Source organism: Sapajus apella, unplaced genomic scaffold, assembly GCF_009761245.1.
Source record: "Sapajus apella isolate SASKATOON/1434 unplaced genomic scaffold, GSC_monkey_1.0 scaffold98, whole genome shotgun sequence".
NCBI classification, from domain to species: Eukaryota; Metazoa; Chordata; class Mammalia; order Primates; family Cebidae; genus Sapajus; species Sapajus apella.
Window position 1 is genome coordinate 7,768,794 of NW_022437038.1, and position 16,628 is coordinate 7,785,421.

General features: G+C 37.3%; 1 protein-coding gene and 1 non-coding gene across 3 annotated transcripts in view; one reads left to right on the forward strand and one right to left on the reverse strand.

The window, feature by feature from the left end:
- Positions 1–16,628, reverse strand: part of ZMAT1 (zinc finger matrin-type 1) — a 49,748-nt gene that overhangs the window by 20,718 nt on the left and 12,402 nt on the right. For both annotated transcript variants that reach the window (XM_032257848.1, XM_032257847.1), the window contains exon 2: positions 2,121–2,227. In XM_032257848.1, coding sequence (XP_032113739.1) covers positions 2,121–2,227 — 107 coding nt within the window. The remainder of the gene's footprint in view (positions 1–2,120; positions 2,228–16,628) is intronic.
- Positions 13,287–13,388, forward strand: LOC116536171. The gene has a single exon (XR_004262510.1). It is a non-coding gene; the product is annotated as a U6 spliceosomal RNA (small nuclear RNA).

The window sequence follows — 16,628 nt, forward strand, 5'->3', positions numbered from 1 at the left end:
GGAATTCTTGGCTTATAGAGTGTGGATTTTCAACTTTACCAGGTATTAGAAAATTTTGATGCAGTGTTAAGTGTTATTAGATTTTAATTTTTGCCAGTATTATGGTTCTTATATGATATTTCATTATCATTTTAACTTCCATATCCTGTATAATCATTAGTGAAGTTGAGTATCTATTCTATGGCTTGTTCACATTACTTTCCCATTTTCCTATTTGTTTCCTGTTCTAATTGATGTGTGATCCTTTACATATTCTAGACACAAGTCTTTCATTAGCTATATAGGTTATAAATATCACCTAATGTGCAGCATATATTTTTAACTTAATTTATCATTTTTTAATTTTTTAAGATCTTATAAATTTCTTCTACAGATATTGTGACTTATTTGAAAGCTGTGACTTATTTTAAAGGTGAAATTGTTGCAGATATAGGAAACCAGGCCAATACAATAAAACAGGATAAAAGCCTCAAAACAAATCTATATATATGTAGAAATTAGCATATGATAGAAGTGCCACTACAAATCAATGGGGTAAGGATGGACTATACAATAAACAGTGCTGGAACAACTGGCTATCCATATGAAAAAAATGTTATCACACTCCATACACGAAAATCAATACCAGATGGATTATAACATAAGAAGTAAAACTTCAAAGTTTTAGAAGAATATAAAGGAAAGTATCTATATGACACAACTGTATAGAATGGTTTCTTAAAACACATACACACAAACACAAAAGAAATATTAATAAATGCAACCTCATTAAACTGCAATACTGCTATATTTTACAATACTATACTGAGAGAGTCTGTATATCTTTTTTTGTAAAAATGTATGTGTATATGTGTATGTGTGTTTAGAAATCATATTGGAATCATAGAAGCAAAAGAGGAATACAATAATGGTTAACTACAAGTTACAGAATTATACTTATTTTCTCGTATTTTTGCCTATTTTCTAGAGTGAATAGTACTTTATGATTTCACAAAAAGCTGTTTTTCACATGTAAATTAAAACAGTTCAAATGGATAAATTGTAGTTATCTCAGAGTCTCCTGAATGTCTGTCTTTGTTACTAATTCTAAATCTGATCTATGGAGTTTAAAGATGTGCTAGGCACTCTCATACATTTGATTTCACTTAATTCTCACAAGTATAGTAAGATATTTTACCACTCTCATTTTATAGGTCCAAGAAATATGTTCAGAAAGGTAAAGTGACTTGCCAAAGCTTATATAACTAGTCAATGGTGGAGTCAAGACTTAAACCTAGCTCCTCTCAATCCAGTCAACACAATTTCCCTATCTGTAATTATAGCAATTTAATTTCAGCCAAGATTAGGACTAAAATATAATTACCAATAAGATTAGCAATGGGAAGAACAAGATGAGGTGTTTAAAAAAGAACTAGCATTACATTAGTTTTAATTGAATGTATCTTATACTTTTGGTAACCTAGATACCAGACATGAAAGAAATCCAACAGCTCATCAGATGATGTACAAATATGAAGCAGCACCAAATGAAGGGAAAGAACACTGGATATGAAATCAGAATAAACCATTTTTAGGCTTAGTCATACCAGTGACCAGCCATGGAGAATTATTAACCCTCTGGGTCTCAGTTTTCTATAAACGAAGAGAGTAAGGACATTAAACGTTCTGTTTTAGCTCTAGGAGTCTACGGTCCTGTGTCTAAAACATGTGGCTCAATCAACTAGTTAGTTTTGTTTTTATCGTCTTCATTTGCTGTAAACAAAGACTCTGGGAGTTCTAGATGATATCCCTTGATTCACATTTAGTTTTCTATGCAAGCTCATAATGCCTCTCTTATATTTAATACAAGGACGGATGACTTGATGGATACAAAGGGAGGCAGAGCGATGTGAAAAAAGAAAAAATCTTTGGAGTAAAAAGACTGAGTTTAATCTGAATTCCCCAAACTTCAAGTAGTATATTACCATCCCTTTCTGAGCCAGTCTCCTCATCCATCAAAGGAAAATAATACTACCTTTTTCACAGGATTCTTGTAAGAATCAAGTAAAATGACTTATAAGAAGTTTACTTGCTACATTTAGAAACTGCTTTAGACCCTATTACTATTATTTTTAACCTACCTCATAATGTGAAATTCTTTGTGATTCAAACTGTAGCATCACTCCACATACTTGACAAAACTTATCTGTAAAAAGTTCAGCCTTTTTCTGTTTATTCCAAATGGCATCTGTGAATAAAAAAGGGAAGACAAATATATCACATTAATAAATACTTAGAGATATCATTTTCATTCCTCAACTATATATGATTTTATATGCCACTTCAAATTTGAGTGCTTGTGAGACTAGAGTAACAGCCTTTTGTTCGAGTATGCAATTTAAATTTAATATACACATACTAAGTATCCCTCTAATGTCAGATATAACAAAGAGTTTATTTAGTATGATAAGTCTAGGCAATGGCATTCTAAGGAATCATTATGGGGGCATCAGTAATTTCATGAGCTTCATGGAATGATTTTGGACACCAGTAATTAAAGGCTGGATTTCTAAATGCAGCCTTGGCCAGGTGCAGTGGCTGATTCCTGTAATACCAGCACTTTGGGAGGCTGAAGTAGGAGGATCGCTTGAGGCCAGGAGTTTGACCAGCCTGGGCAACACAGCAAGACATCATCTCTACAAAAAATAGAAATAAAAATTAACTGGGCATCATGGCACACGCCTGTGGTCCTAGCTACTCCAGAGGCTAGGATGATCACTTGAGCCCAGGATGTTGAGGCAGTTGAGGCTGCAGTAAGGTATGACTGTGCCTTTCAGCCTGGGTAACAGCAAGACACCGTTTCAAACAAATGAACAAAGAAACAACCAACCAAAAAACAAACCAGAAAACCAACCAACCAAACAAAAAACAGCCTTGATGTTTTGTGTTTTATAGCAGACAACCCTAAGAAATGCTTTGCTTTAGGACTGTCACTTGTCACAGGATTCTCTTAAGAATCAAGTAAGAGATTTTTACCACTCTCATTTTACAGGTCCAAGAAACATGAAGCTATGCCTTCAATGTTATCTAGAAATTACAAGGAACCACAAACTATCTTTGCCCGTAGTAGGCAAACATCCTTCATAACTGTACAAACACTAGCACACTCATGTGGCCAAACAAGTCTCATACAAGCCCCTCAAAACTATAATGTAATGTTCATATACTAAGATCTAGAAATATATGCTATAGTGTTTATCACTGTAATAAATAATACATGCCAAAACTTTCTGCATTTATACTTGAGGTCTATACTGTCATCTAAAATTCTTAAGAGCTACAACGTATTCTGCCAAAGTTTATCCATTTTTCTGTACAGTGTAAATCATAAACACCAAAATTCTCATTGTTATTTGGCTATGAAAGTGGATAAGTTGGTACCAAATGCTTTCGCAAAGAGATGCCAATTGCATATTAAATGAATAAAAAGTTGTAGAACAAATACAATATATCCAACTCCCAATAATAACAAAAATTAAATATATGCACAGAAAAATCTGGAATAAAATAAACCATATTTACAAATGGTTAACTCTGATAAGTGGGGCTAGAAAAGAAACAAGGAGAGACAACTTAATGTTTAACTCTCTGTACAGCTGTATTAATTTTTGCAGAAAAGCATGCAGGACTTTCTAGTTTAAAAACCATTAGGAAGAACATCATCAAGATGGTGGAATAGGACTTTTCAGCACTCATCTCTCTATAGAAACGTCAATTAAAACAACTATCCACACATGTAAATAGCTTCACAAGAACCAAAAAACTAAAAAGCAAAACAAATAGGCAGGAGATTATAGCAGCATCTGGGTGTAGCACAGACATAAGGTACGTTCAAGAAGGTAGGAAAGATAGTTTCACATTATCAGCATCAGCTCTCTACCAACTCCGGTATAGAGTGGAGAGAGATACCCTCTGTGTGAGAGAAATAGAGGGAAGTGAGCACTGAACTTTCATTCAGCTCTAAAACTGGACCCATGCCAATAATACCCAGTGCTAAGAAAGCCCCCACAGCCTCCAGGTCAGTGGACTCAACCTCCAGGCCTGCCCCAGTCACAAGCTGAATCATTCAACCCCAACCTCCAGGCCTGTACAGTGAAGTTGGTCTTCAGGTTACCTCAACATCAGGCTAACCTCAGCAGTACCAAGCCCTCAACCACCCCCAGCATTGGACTAGCTCCCAAGGCTCCTGGCTTCAGGCCAGGGCCAGCCCCAGCACCTGGCCAACCCCTACAGCCCTAGTCATAAGGCAGGCACCTGCAGACTCAGCCTCGAGACCAGCCCCTGGAGGAGGCTGATATAGGCCCCAAGAGGCTGGTACCCACAGACTGAGCCTCCAGGCCCACCCCAGAACCAGGCAGGATTCCATAGCCCCACCCTCTAGGCTGGCTCCTGTAGCCCTTGCTGGATCTCCTGCAGCTCAGTGTTCCAGCAGACCCAGGGCCCAGGACAGTTCCAGTAGACCACAGTGCTGGACTGGCTGCTATGGACCTAGGTGCCAGGACCATCCCTGTGTTACCAAGTTCCAGGCTGGGCCCTGTGGCTCCAAGACCCATGTTAGCCCCAAGGGACCTAACCTCTAAGCTAGCCCTTGCACATCAAGTCTCTGGGCTTGCTTCTACAGACTCAGGCTCCAGGCCACCCTCAGTAGTTCCAGGCATTGGGCTAGCACCCACAATTCTGGGCTCCAGACCAGACTGTGGTTCCACGCTCCACACTGGTTCCAGCACCAGGCCCCAGGCTCCAGGCTTATTCTAGAAGACTCGGCCTCCATGCCCACTCCCATATACCCCAGTACCAGGCAGGACCCCTTGGACTGAGGCTCCAGGACCACACATGCAGACTTGGGCTCCAGTCCTTTCTCAATTATCCCAGGAACCAGGTATCTCAGTGATCATTTCAATAATCCAAGACACCCCAGTGCTAGGCTAGCCTCCATGAACTCAGGCTCCAGGCCCATGCCAGTGGTCCCAGGTGTCAGGCCCATCCAGTGTTCAGCCATCTCCTACAGACTGAGGTTCAAGCCCTACCCCAGCACCAGGTGAGCCCTTGTGGACCAGGCTTCAGGCAGGTTCCTGTGGATGATACAGGCTCCAGGCCCACCCTCGTGGACACAGGCTCCAGGCCCATCCCTCAAGACCCAATCAACAGGTCCACTGCAGCAGATTTGGGCTTCAGGCCCAACCCTGAGGACCCAGGTACCAGGCCCACCCATCTGCTAACCCAGGTAGTAGGCCAGCCTGTCCAAGGATTCCAGCAACAAGCACATCAAGGATCATACTAGATGGCCTGCCAAGAATCTCTGGATGGGCTGACTGGTGAAGGGCTTTCCCAGAAAAATTAAGTCTGCAAAAACTGGAATAAGTCCTTACATTTCTTTAAATGCACAGACATTAATGTAAGGCAATGAGAAACATGAAAAACAAAGGAGACATAACACCACCACAAGAACACAATTTCTTAGTAGCTGACCCCTATATAAACTATCTGACAAATATTCAAAATAACTGTTTTCAGGAATCTCAGTAAACTTAAAAAAAAAAAGAGAGAGAGAGAAACAATTTAATAAAATCAAGAAAAAAATAAATGACCAAAATTAGACATTAACAGAGAGATTGAAATTATATTTTTAAAAGGTCAAATTCTGGAGCTTAAAAAGACCATGAATGAAATGAAAAATGTAACAGCATCAACCCCAGAATTGATCAGGTAAAAGAAATAATATATGAACTCAAAGATAAGCTATGTGAAAATATACAGTAAGAGGAGAAAAAAGAAAAAAAAAAGAATGAAAAGGAATGAAGAAAGCTTACAGGATATATGAGCAGCATCAAAATAGCAAATGTTTGGGTTATAAGAGCTCATAAAGGAGAAAAGAAAAACAATGGGATGGAAAGCTTATAAATAAATAATAACTAAAACCTTTCCAAATTTGGAGAAAGATATACATATCCAGGTATAGGAAGGTCAAAGGTCTCCAATGAGATTCAATCCAAAAAAGACTACTCCAAGATAAACTACAATCAAATTGCCAACAATTATGGACAAAGAGAGGATTCTGAAAGCAGGAAGAGAAAAGAAGCAAAAAACATAACATATAAAGGAGTTTCCATAAGGCTAGCAGCAGGCTTCTCAACAGAGGTCTTATAGGCCAGGAGAGAGTAGGATCATACATTCAACATGCTGAAGGAAAAAAACCCTGCCAACCTAAATTACTGAACCCAGCAAAACTTTTCTTCAGAAATAAAAGAGAAAGGCTCTCAGGCAAACAAAAGCTGAGGGAGTTTATTCTCACCTGGGCTGTCTTACATGAAATGCTAAAGGGAGTTCTTCAATATGAAAGAAAAATATGAAAATTAGTAACACGAAAACATATGAAAGTATAAAACTCACTGGTAAAAATCAAATTCAGAAAACTTTAATACTGTAATAGTGGTATGTAAATCACTTATGTATTTAGTGAAGGTAAAAGACAAAACTATTGAGAATAATAATAGGTACAATAATTTATTAAGAGATATACAATATAAAAATGTAAATCATGACATTAAAAATATAAAATGTGCTGGGTGGAAAAGTGTAGAGTGTTTTATATGATCAAAGTTAAGTTGTTAGCAGCTTGAAATAGCCTGTTAAAACATAAGATGTTTTTATAAATCTCATGGGAACCACAAAGCAAAAACCTACAGTAGATACCCAAAAGATAAAAAGTAAGGAATCAAAGCATACCACTAGAGAAAATCACTTAATAACAGAGAAAAACAGCATGACATGAAGGAACAAAAGATCTATAAACAACCAGAAAACAATTAATAAAATGACAGTAATAAGATCTTGCATATCAATAATTACCTCAAACGTAAATATGTTAGATTTTCCAATTAAAAGATGTGGGGGAGAGGCAGGAGGATTGCTTGAGCCCAGGAATTAGAGACTAGGCTGGGCAACATAGCGAGACCCCATCTCAAGAAAAAGAAAAAGATACAGAGTGGCTGAGTGGATAAAAAACAATAGCAACTATATGCTGCCTACAAGAAAGACTTATTTTATCTTGTGGGAACACATACAAACTGAAAGTGAAGGGATGAAAAAAGATATGCCACACAAATGAAAACTAAAATAGAACAAGAGTACCTATACTTAAATTAGATAGATGCCATTGAAGATAATTATTTTAAAAGTTATATTAGATATCTTCACCTAAGCTTAATTTTTAATATTACATGGACTAAAAATGCTTACTTTAAAAAGTGCATACTCAAGATAAGAATAAATGTAATTAGAAACATGTAAGAAACAACACAATGAATTGTTACAAATTTATCTCTATAACATATAGTATCACCTCTGAATTCTTTTTGAGATTGTTTTAGAATATATGATTTATCTAACTTTGGCCCTAACATCAGCAATGTAGAGAAGCTAACTAAAATGCACTTTAGGACTTCTCTTGTTTCAGGATTAACTACTATGTGCAAACTAAGCATAGTGGTAGAATCTTGAACTTCCCATCCATTAAAATCTTTAATAAGTAAATGCAGGAAGCAGAGCAAGACAGCAGAATAGAAAGCTCCACCGATTATCCCCCCACCCAACAAGGACAGCAAGTTAACAACTATCTACACAGAAAAAAATACCTTCACAAGAACCATAAATCAGGTGACCACTCAAAGTACCCAATTTTAACTTCAGATCGCTGAAAGCAGCACCTAAGACATAGAAAAAAAAAGGTCCTGAATAGCTGATGCCACCCCTCCCCCACCCCTGCAGCTGCAGCCTGCTGCAGAGAGCATTTCTGGGTGCTGGAAGGGAGAACACAACAATTGCCTCACAACAATTGTGAGGCAATGAACTCGGTGCTGTCCTGTTAGAACAGAAAGGAAAACCAGAACAAACCCAGCTGATGCCCAACCAGGGAAGGAGCATTTAAACCAGCCCTATCCAGAAAGGAGCTGTTGATCCCAGCGGTTCCAACTTGAGTGCCTTCAAACCTTACCTCTGAGGGCCAAAGTGCTCTCAGTCTCTAAGTCAACTTGAAAGGCAGTCTAGGCCATAAATACTGCAACTCATAGGTGAGTCCTAGGGCTGAACTAGGCCCAGAAACAGTGGACTGGGGTTTGGGGCACAGGACATAATGAGACACCAGCTGGGGCAGCCAAAGAAGGACTGAAATCACCCTTCCCTTAATCCCAGGCTGTATAGTTTGAGGCTCCAAAAGAGATCTCTCCCTTCTGCTTGAAGAGAGGAGAGGGAAGGGAGGGGAGGACTTTGTCTTTCATCTTGGTTACCAGCTCAGCCACAGCAGGATAGGGCACCAGTCAGAGCAGTGAGGCTCTGTTCCAAGCCATAGCACCCAGATGACATTTCAAGACACCCTGAGCCAGAAGAGTATTCCCTGCCTTGAAGAAAAGGGCTCAATCCTTACAGCATTCATCATCTGCTAACTGAAGAGCTCTTGGGCCCTGAATAACCAGCAGTGATGCCCAGGAACCGCCTCGAGGGTCTTGCTGAGCCTCTGAGGCTTGCTGGCTGCCGGTGAGCCTCAGCAAATTTCCGCTGTGGTGCTATGGGGCAAAACTCCTGCTTTAGAAAAGCAGAGGTAAAAGTAAAGGGGACTTTGTCTTGCCCCTTAGGTACCAACACCACCATAGGGAGGTAGAGCATCAAGTGGGTTCCTGGGGTCCCTGATTCTAGAGCTGACTGTTGGCTAGCATTTATGGAACTGCCCTGGGCCAGAGGGGTGCTCACAGCACTGAAAAGTGAGTGCTACACCAGTCAACATTCACCACAAGTGGACTTAAAAGCCCCTGTACCTTGAGGGTACTCCAGTGGTACTCTGGCAGTACACCTTGCCTTGTAGCCAGGGGAGGCAGTGGCTAAGAGGTGAGGCTACTCTGACTTTGGAAAGTGAAGGGAAGGATAAGAAGGGCTGAGACTTGTGGTTTGAGTACCAGCTCAGCTGCAATGCAATAGAATACCAGGTACACTTCTAAGGTTTTTTAACTCTAGTCTCTGACCACCAGACAACACTTCTAGAATCACCCAGAGATTGGGGAACCTTGCCATCCTGAAGGGAAGAACACAGGCCTGGCTGGCTTTGCTACCTGTGGATTGTAGAATCCCAGGACCTTGAGAAAACATAGGCAGTAGTAAGGGAGTGGTTACAATGGGCCTTAGGCAAGACTCAGCACTGCTCTGGCTTCAGGTGTGACCCAGCACAGTCACAATGGTGGTGGCCACAGGGATGCCTGTGTCACTCCATACCCAGATTTAGGTGACTCAGAACAGAGAGAGACTCTTTAGGCTTTGGAGAAAGTAAGGGAAGAGAAAAAGAGTCTCTGCCTGGTCATATATAGAATTCTCCCAAATCATGTTCATGACTATCAGGGCAGCATCTCTGTGAGTCTGGGAGAACCACAGCATTATTTGGCCTGGGGTGCCCCATAAAGAAGACACAGTTTAGATCACAACACCCAGGTCCTTTCAAATAGCTGGAAAGCCTTCCCAAGAAGGACAGCTACAAATAAGCCTAGACAGTGAAGGCTACGTTAAATACTTAACTCTTCAATGCCCAGACACGAAAGAATAGCTACTAGCATCAATACCATCCAGAAAAACATGACCTTACCAAATAAACTTGAAAAGGCACCAGGGACCAATCCTGGAGAAACAGAGACGTGTACTTTCACAGAGAGAATTCAAAATAGCTGTGTTGAGGAAACTCAAAGAAATTCAACATAACAGAGAGGAGGACTTCAGAAGTGTATCAGATAAATTTAACAAAGAGATTGAAATAATTAAAAAGAACCAGGTGGAAATACTGGAGCTGAAAAATGCAACTGGCATGCTGAAAAATGAATCAGTCTTTTAATATCAGAATAGACAAAACAAAAGAATTAGTGAGCTTGAAGATAGGCCACTTGAAAATACACAGAGAAGACAAAAGAAAAAAGAATAAAAAATAATGATGCACACCTACAGGATCTAGAAAATAGATTGAAAAAGGAATCTAAGAGTTGTTGGCCTCAAAGAGGAGGTAAAGAAAGAAATAAGGGTAGAAAGTTTATTCAAAGGGATAATAATGAGAACTTCTGAAACCTAGAGAAATATATTAATATCCAAGTACAAGAACATTATAGAACACCAAGCAGATTTAACTCAAAGAAGACTACCCCAAGGCATTTAATAATCAAGTCTCCAAATGACAAGAATAAAACATCCTAAAAGCAGCAAGAGAAAAGAAACAAATAACATACAATGGAGCAGAAATACGCTGGGCAGCAGACTTTTCACTGCAAACCACTTTACAGGATAGAAGGGAGTGGCATCATGTATTTAAAGTGCTAAAGAAAAAAAAACCTTTTTACCTTAGAATGGTATATTCAGTGAAAATATCCTTTAAACATGAAGGAGAAGTACTTTCCAAGACAAACAAAAGCTGAGGGATATCATCAACACCAGACCTGTGCTAAAAGAAATGCTAAAGGGAGTACTTCAACCAGAAAGAAAGGGACATTAATGAGCAATAAATAATCACCTGAAGGTACAAAACTCACTAGTAATAGTACACAGAAAAACACAGAATATTATAATACTGTAACTGAGGTATATAAACTACTCTTATCCTAAGTAGAAAGACTAAATAATGAACCAATCAAAAAGAAGAACTACAACTTTTTAAGACATAGTACAACAGTAAGACGTAAGTAGAAACAATAAAAAGTTAAAAAGTGGGGGGATTAAGTTGGGGCAAGTTTTTATTAGTTTTCTTTTTGCTTGTTTATGTAAATAGTGTTAAGTTGTTATCAGGTTAAAATAATGGGTTATAAGAAGATATCTGCAAGCCTCATGGGAACCTCAAACCAAAAAACATACAATGGACACACTAAAAATAAAATGCAAAAAACTAAATCATATTACCAGATAAAATAATCTTCACTAGAGGAAGACAGAAATGAAAGAAAGAAGGAAGAGAAAGCCACAAAACCACCAGGAAACAAAAAATCAAAATAGAAGTACTAAGTCCTTACTTATCAATAACACTGAATGTAAACTTCCCAATCAAGACACTGACTAACTGAATAGATGAAAAACCAAGACCCATTGATCTGTTGCCTAGAAGAAACACACTTCACCTATAAAGACACACAGACTGAAAATGAAAGGATAGAAATAGACATTCCATGTCAATGAAACCAAAACAGAACAGGAGTCACTATACTTATATCAAACAAAATAGATTTAAATACCAAAACTGTAAAAAGAGACAAAGAAGGTCACTATGTGGTGATAAAAGGGTCAGTTCAGCCAGAGGACAAAATAATTTTAAATAGATATGCACCCAACACTGCAGTGCCCAGATATATAAAGCAAATATTACTCAAGTAAAAGAGAGATGTACACCCCAATATAATAACAACTGGAGACTTCAACACTGCACTTTGAGCATTGGAAATATCTTCCAGGCAGAAAGCCAACAAAGAAACAGCAGACTTAATCGGCACTACAGACCAAATGGATCTAATAGACATTTACAAAACATGTCATGCAACAACTGCATAATACACATTCTTTTCCCCAGCACATAGGTCTTTCTCAAGAATAGGCCATATTTTAGGTCACAAAACAACTCTGAAAACATTAAAAAAAAAACTGAAATAATATCAAGCATCTTCTAGAGTCACAATGGAATAAAACTGGAAATCAGTAGGAATTTTGAAAACTATATGAATACATGGAAATCAAACAATATGCTTCTGAATAACCGGTGGTTCAATGAAGAAATTAAAAAGGACACTGAAAAATTTCTTGAAACAAGTGATAAGAGAAATACAACATGCTAAAACTTATGGAATACAGCAAAAGCAGTACTCAGAGGGAAGTTGATAGCTGTAAGTATCTACATCAAAAAAGAGGAAAAACTTCAAATAAATAATTGAATGATGCATCTTAAGGAATTAGAAAAGAAACAGCAAATCAAACCCATAATTAATAGAACAAAAGAAATAACAAATACCAAGAAAAATTAAATGAAATTGAAATAAAAAATACAACATGAAAGATCAATGAAACAAAAAGCTGCTTTTTTTTGAAAAGTTAAAAAAATTGACAAACTGTTAGCCAGACTAACTAAGGAAAAAAGCAAGAAGATCCAAATCAAATCAGAAATGAAAAAGGAGACATTACAACTGTGGCTACTATGAGCAACTATATGCCAGTAATTTGGAAAATCTAGAAGAAATGGACAAATTCCTAAAGAGATACAGCCTACTGACGTTAAACCAGGAAGAAATCCAAAACCTGAACAGGCCAATAACAAGTAATGAATTTGAAGCCATAATAAAAAACATTCCCAGTAAAGAAAAGCCCGGGACCTAATGGCTTCATTGCTGAATTCTAACAAACATTTAAAGAACTAATACCAATCTTACTAAAACTATTCTGAAAAATAGAGGAGGCAGGAGTACTTCCAAACTCATTCTATGAGGCCAGTACTACCCTGATACCAAAACCAGACAAAGACAGATCCAAAACAGAAAACTACAGGCCAAAATCTCTGATGAATATTGATGCAAAAATCCTCAACAAAATACTAGAAAACAGAATTCAACACTAAATTAGATCATTCATCGTGACCTAGTAGGATTTTTTCCCTGGGATGCAAGGATGATTCAACATACATAAATCAAACAATGGGATATATCACATTAATAGAATAAAGGATAAAAACTATATGATCATTTCAAATTGATGTTGACAAAGCATTTGATATAATTCAACATTCCTTCATGATAAAAACCCTCACAAAACTGGGAATAGAAGGAACATACTTCAACATAATAAAAGCCATACACAACAGATCCACAGCTAGTATCACAATGAATGGAGAAAAACTGAAAGCTTTTCCTCTAACATCTAGAACGTGACAAGGATGCCCAGTGTCAAAAGTGTTATTCAACATAGTACCAGAAGTCCTAGCTAGAGCAATCAGACAAAAACAAAAACAAACAACAACAACAAAAAGATATAAAGGCATCCAAATTGGAAAGGAAGAAGTCTAATTATCCTTGTTTGCAGATGATGATATGATCTTATATTTGGGAAAACCTATAGACTCCACAAGAAAACTATTAGAACTGATAAAAATCAGTAAAATTTCAGGAAACAAAATCAACACACAAAAAGGACCAGCATTTCTATGTGCCAACAATGAACAATCTGAAAAAGAAATAAAAAAGTAATTCAAGTTCTCGCTTTGGCAGCATATATACTAAAATTGGAATGATACAGAGAAGATAGCATGGCCCCTGAACAAGGATGATATGCAAATTCACGAAGCATTTCATAGTTTTCATCCTATGCCAGTCAGAATGATGATTATTAAAAAGTCAGGAAACAATAAATGCTGGCGAGGCTGTGGAGAAATTGGAACACTATTACACTGTTGGTGGGAATGTAAATTAGTTCAGCTATTGTGGAAGACAGTGTAGTGATTCCTCAAGGATCTAGAATGAGAAATACCATTTGAGCCAGAAATTCCATTACTGGATATATACCCAAAGGATTATAAATCATTCTACTGTAAAGACACATGTGTGTATATATTTATTGCAGCACTATTCGCAATAACAAAGATAGAATCAACCCAAATGCCCATCAGTGATAAACTGGATAAAGAAAATGTGGTACATATACACTGTGGAATACTATACAGCCATAAAAAGGAATGAGATCATGTTCTGCTGGGACATGGATGAAGCTGGAAGCCATCATCCTCAGCAAACTAATAAAGGAACAGAAAACCAAACACCACATGTTCTCAGTCATAAGTGGGAGTTGAATAATGGGAATACATGGACACAGGGAGGGGAACAATGCACACTGGGGCCTGTTGGGGGGCAGGGGTGAAAGAAGGGAGAGCATTAGGATAAATAGCTAATGCATGCAGGGCTTAAAACTTAGATGATGGGTTGACAAGTCCAGCAAACCACCATGGCACACATATACCTATGTGACAAACCTACATGTTCTGTACTTGTATTTTGGAACTTAAAGTAAAATAAAAAAATTTTAAAAAGTAATCCAATTTACAATAGCCACACATAAAATTAAATACCTATGCATTAACTTAAGCAAACAAATGCAAGATCTCTATAATGAAAACTGTAAAACACTGATGAACGATATTAAAGAGGGCACCAAAAAATCGAAAAATCTTCCATGTTCATGGATTGGAAGAATAAACATTGTTAAAATGTCCACAGGACCCAAAGCAATCTACAGATTAAAAGCAATCCCTATCAAAATGCCAATGACAATCTTCACATAAATAGAAAAAAAAAATCCCCAAATTTATATGGAACCACAAAAGACCCAGAATAGCCAAAGTTATCCTAAGTAAAAAGAAAAAACTGGAGGAACTGTTCCTTCATTCCCTGACTTCAAATTGTACTACAGAGCTATAGTAACCAAAACAGCATGGTACTGGCATAAAAGCAGACATATAGACCAATGGACAGAACAGAGAACCCAGAAACAAATCCACAAACCTACAATGACCTCATTATTGAGAAAGGTGCCAAGAACATAATCTGGGGAAAAGACAATCTCATCAATAAATGGTGCTGGGAAAATTGGATGTCCATATGCAGAAAGATGCAGCTAGACCCCTATCTCCTCTATATACAAAAATCAAATCAAATGACATTAAAGACTTAAATGTAAAACCTCAAACCATAAAAATACTACAAGAAAACATTGAGGAAAATCTCCAGGACACTGGTCTTGGCAAAACTTTCTTGAGCAACACCCCACAAGCAATGTAAAAATGGACAAATGGGATCATATCAAGTTAAAAAGCTTCTGCGGAGCAACTGATATAATCAACAAAGTAAAGAGACAGTTCACAGAATGGGGGAAAATATTTTCAAACCACTCATCTGACAAAAGATTAATAGCCAGAATATATAAGGAACTCAAAGAACTCCACCAGAAAAAAATATCCAATAATCCAATCAAAACATCAGCAAAAGATTTGCATAGACAGTACTCAAAAGAAGACATACAAATGGCAAACACGTATCTGAAAAGGTGTTCAACATAATTAATCATCAGTGAAATGCAAATCAAAATTACAATGAAATAACATCTCACCCCCAGTTAAAATGGCTTATAACTAAAAGATAGGCAATAGCAAATGCTAACGAGGATGTGGAGAAAAGGGAATCCTCATATACTGTTGGTAGGAATGTAAGTTAGTACAACTACTAAGACCACCAGTTTAGAGGTGCCTCAAAAAAACTAAAAATTGAGATACCATATAATTCAGCAATCCCACTGCTGGTTATTACCCCAAAGAAAGGAAATCAGTATATCAAAGAGATATCTGCCCAACTATATTTGTTGCAGCACTGTTGATAGCTAAGATTTGGAAGCAACCTAAGTGTCCACCAACAGATGAATGGATAAAGAAAATGTGGTACATATACACAATGTAGTACTATTCATCCATAAAAAGGATGAGATTCATTCATTTGCAACATCATGAATGGAACTGGAGATTATGTTAAGTGAAATAAACCAGGCACAGAAAGACAAATATAGCATAATCTCACTTATTTGTGGGATCTAAAACTCAAAATAACTGAACTCATGGACATAGAGAGTAGACAGATGATTACCAGATGCTGGGAATGGTAGTGGGGGGGTTAGCAGGGAGGTAGAGATGGTTAATGGTACAAAATAAATAGAATGAATAAGCCCTAGTATTTGATAGCACGACGAGGTGCCTATAGTCAGTAATAACCACATATTTTTAAATTACATAAAGAGTAGATTGTTTAAAATTCAATGGATAAATTAGGGGATGGATACCCCATTCTTCATGTTGTGGTTATTTCACACTGCATGCCTATAACAAAACATCCCATGTACCCTACAAATATATACACATACTATGTACCCACAAAAAGTAAAAATTAAAAAGAATAGGTGAATATTCATTTGATTACAATATAACTTATTATAGAAGAACCATTTCTTTTAAAGAAACAAAAGGAAATTATTAATTTAAAGGTTCAAGAATTCCTAAAATTTAACACTTATTTCTCTCTCAGATCAACAACACTTATTTCTCTCCCTTAATTCCAGACTTCTCCACTATTAACAGTCAAAGTTTGAAACTCACACTCAAGTTAATAACTACCAGTGCTGTTTCTTTTTAAACACACCCTTTCATGACTGGTGCTTTAGATCATTTCCATGAAGGCTATGAAGTTACTAGTGTTCCTGTAACTTTTTCTTTAGAATGGCATTGCCTAGACTTACTTCGACTCATTTCCTCAAACAAGTTCTTGGTCTCTTTCTCTCTCTCTTTTTTAATCAAGTAGCATAATATTTCCAGGATTAAAATCTCAGTCATTCTTCTCCCCAAAAAATTATTGACTCATATAAGTTCTAGCTCATAACATTTTTCAGTATTTATCTCTTCCTGCTCACTCATAACACTACCTAGTTCAGGCCCTCAGTGTCTTGGGTATCATATAGATTTATGTATTGAGCTTAGTTTCAAAATATTATGGTAGATATTTTTG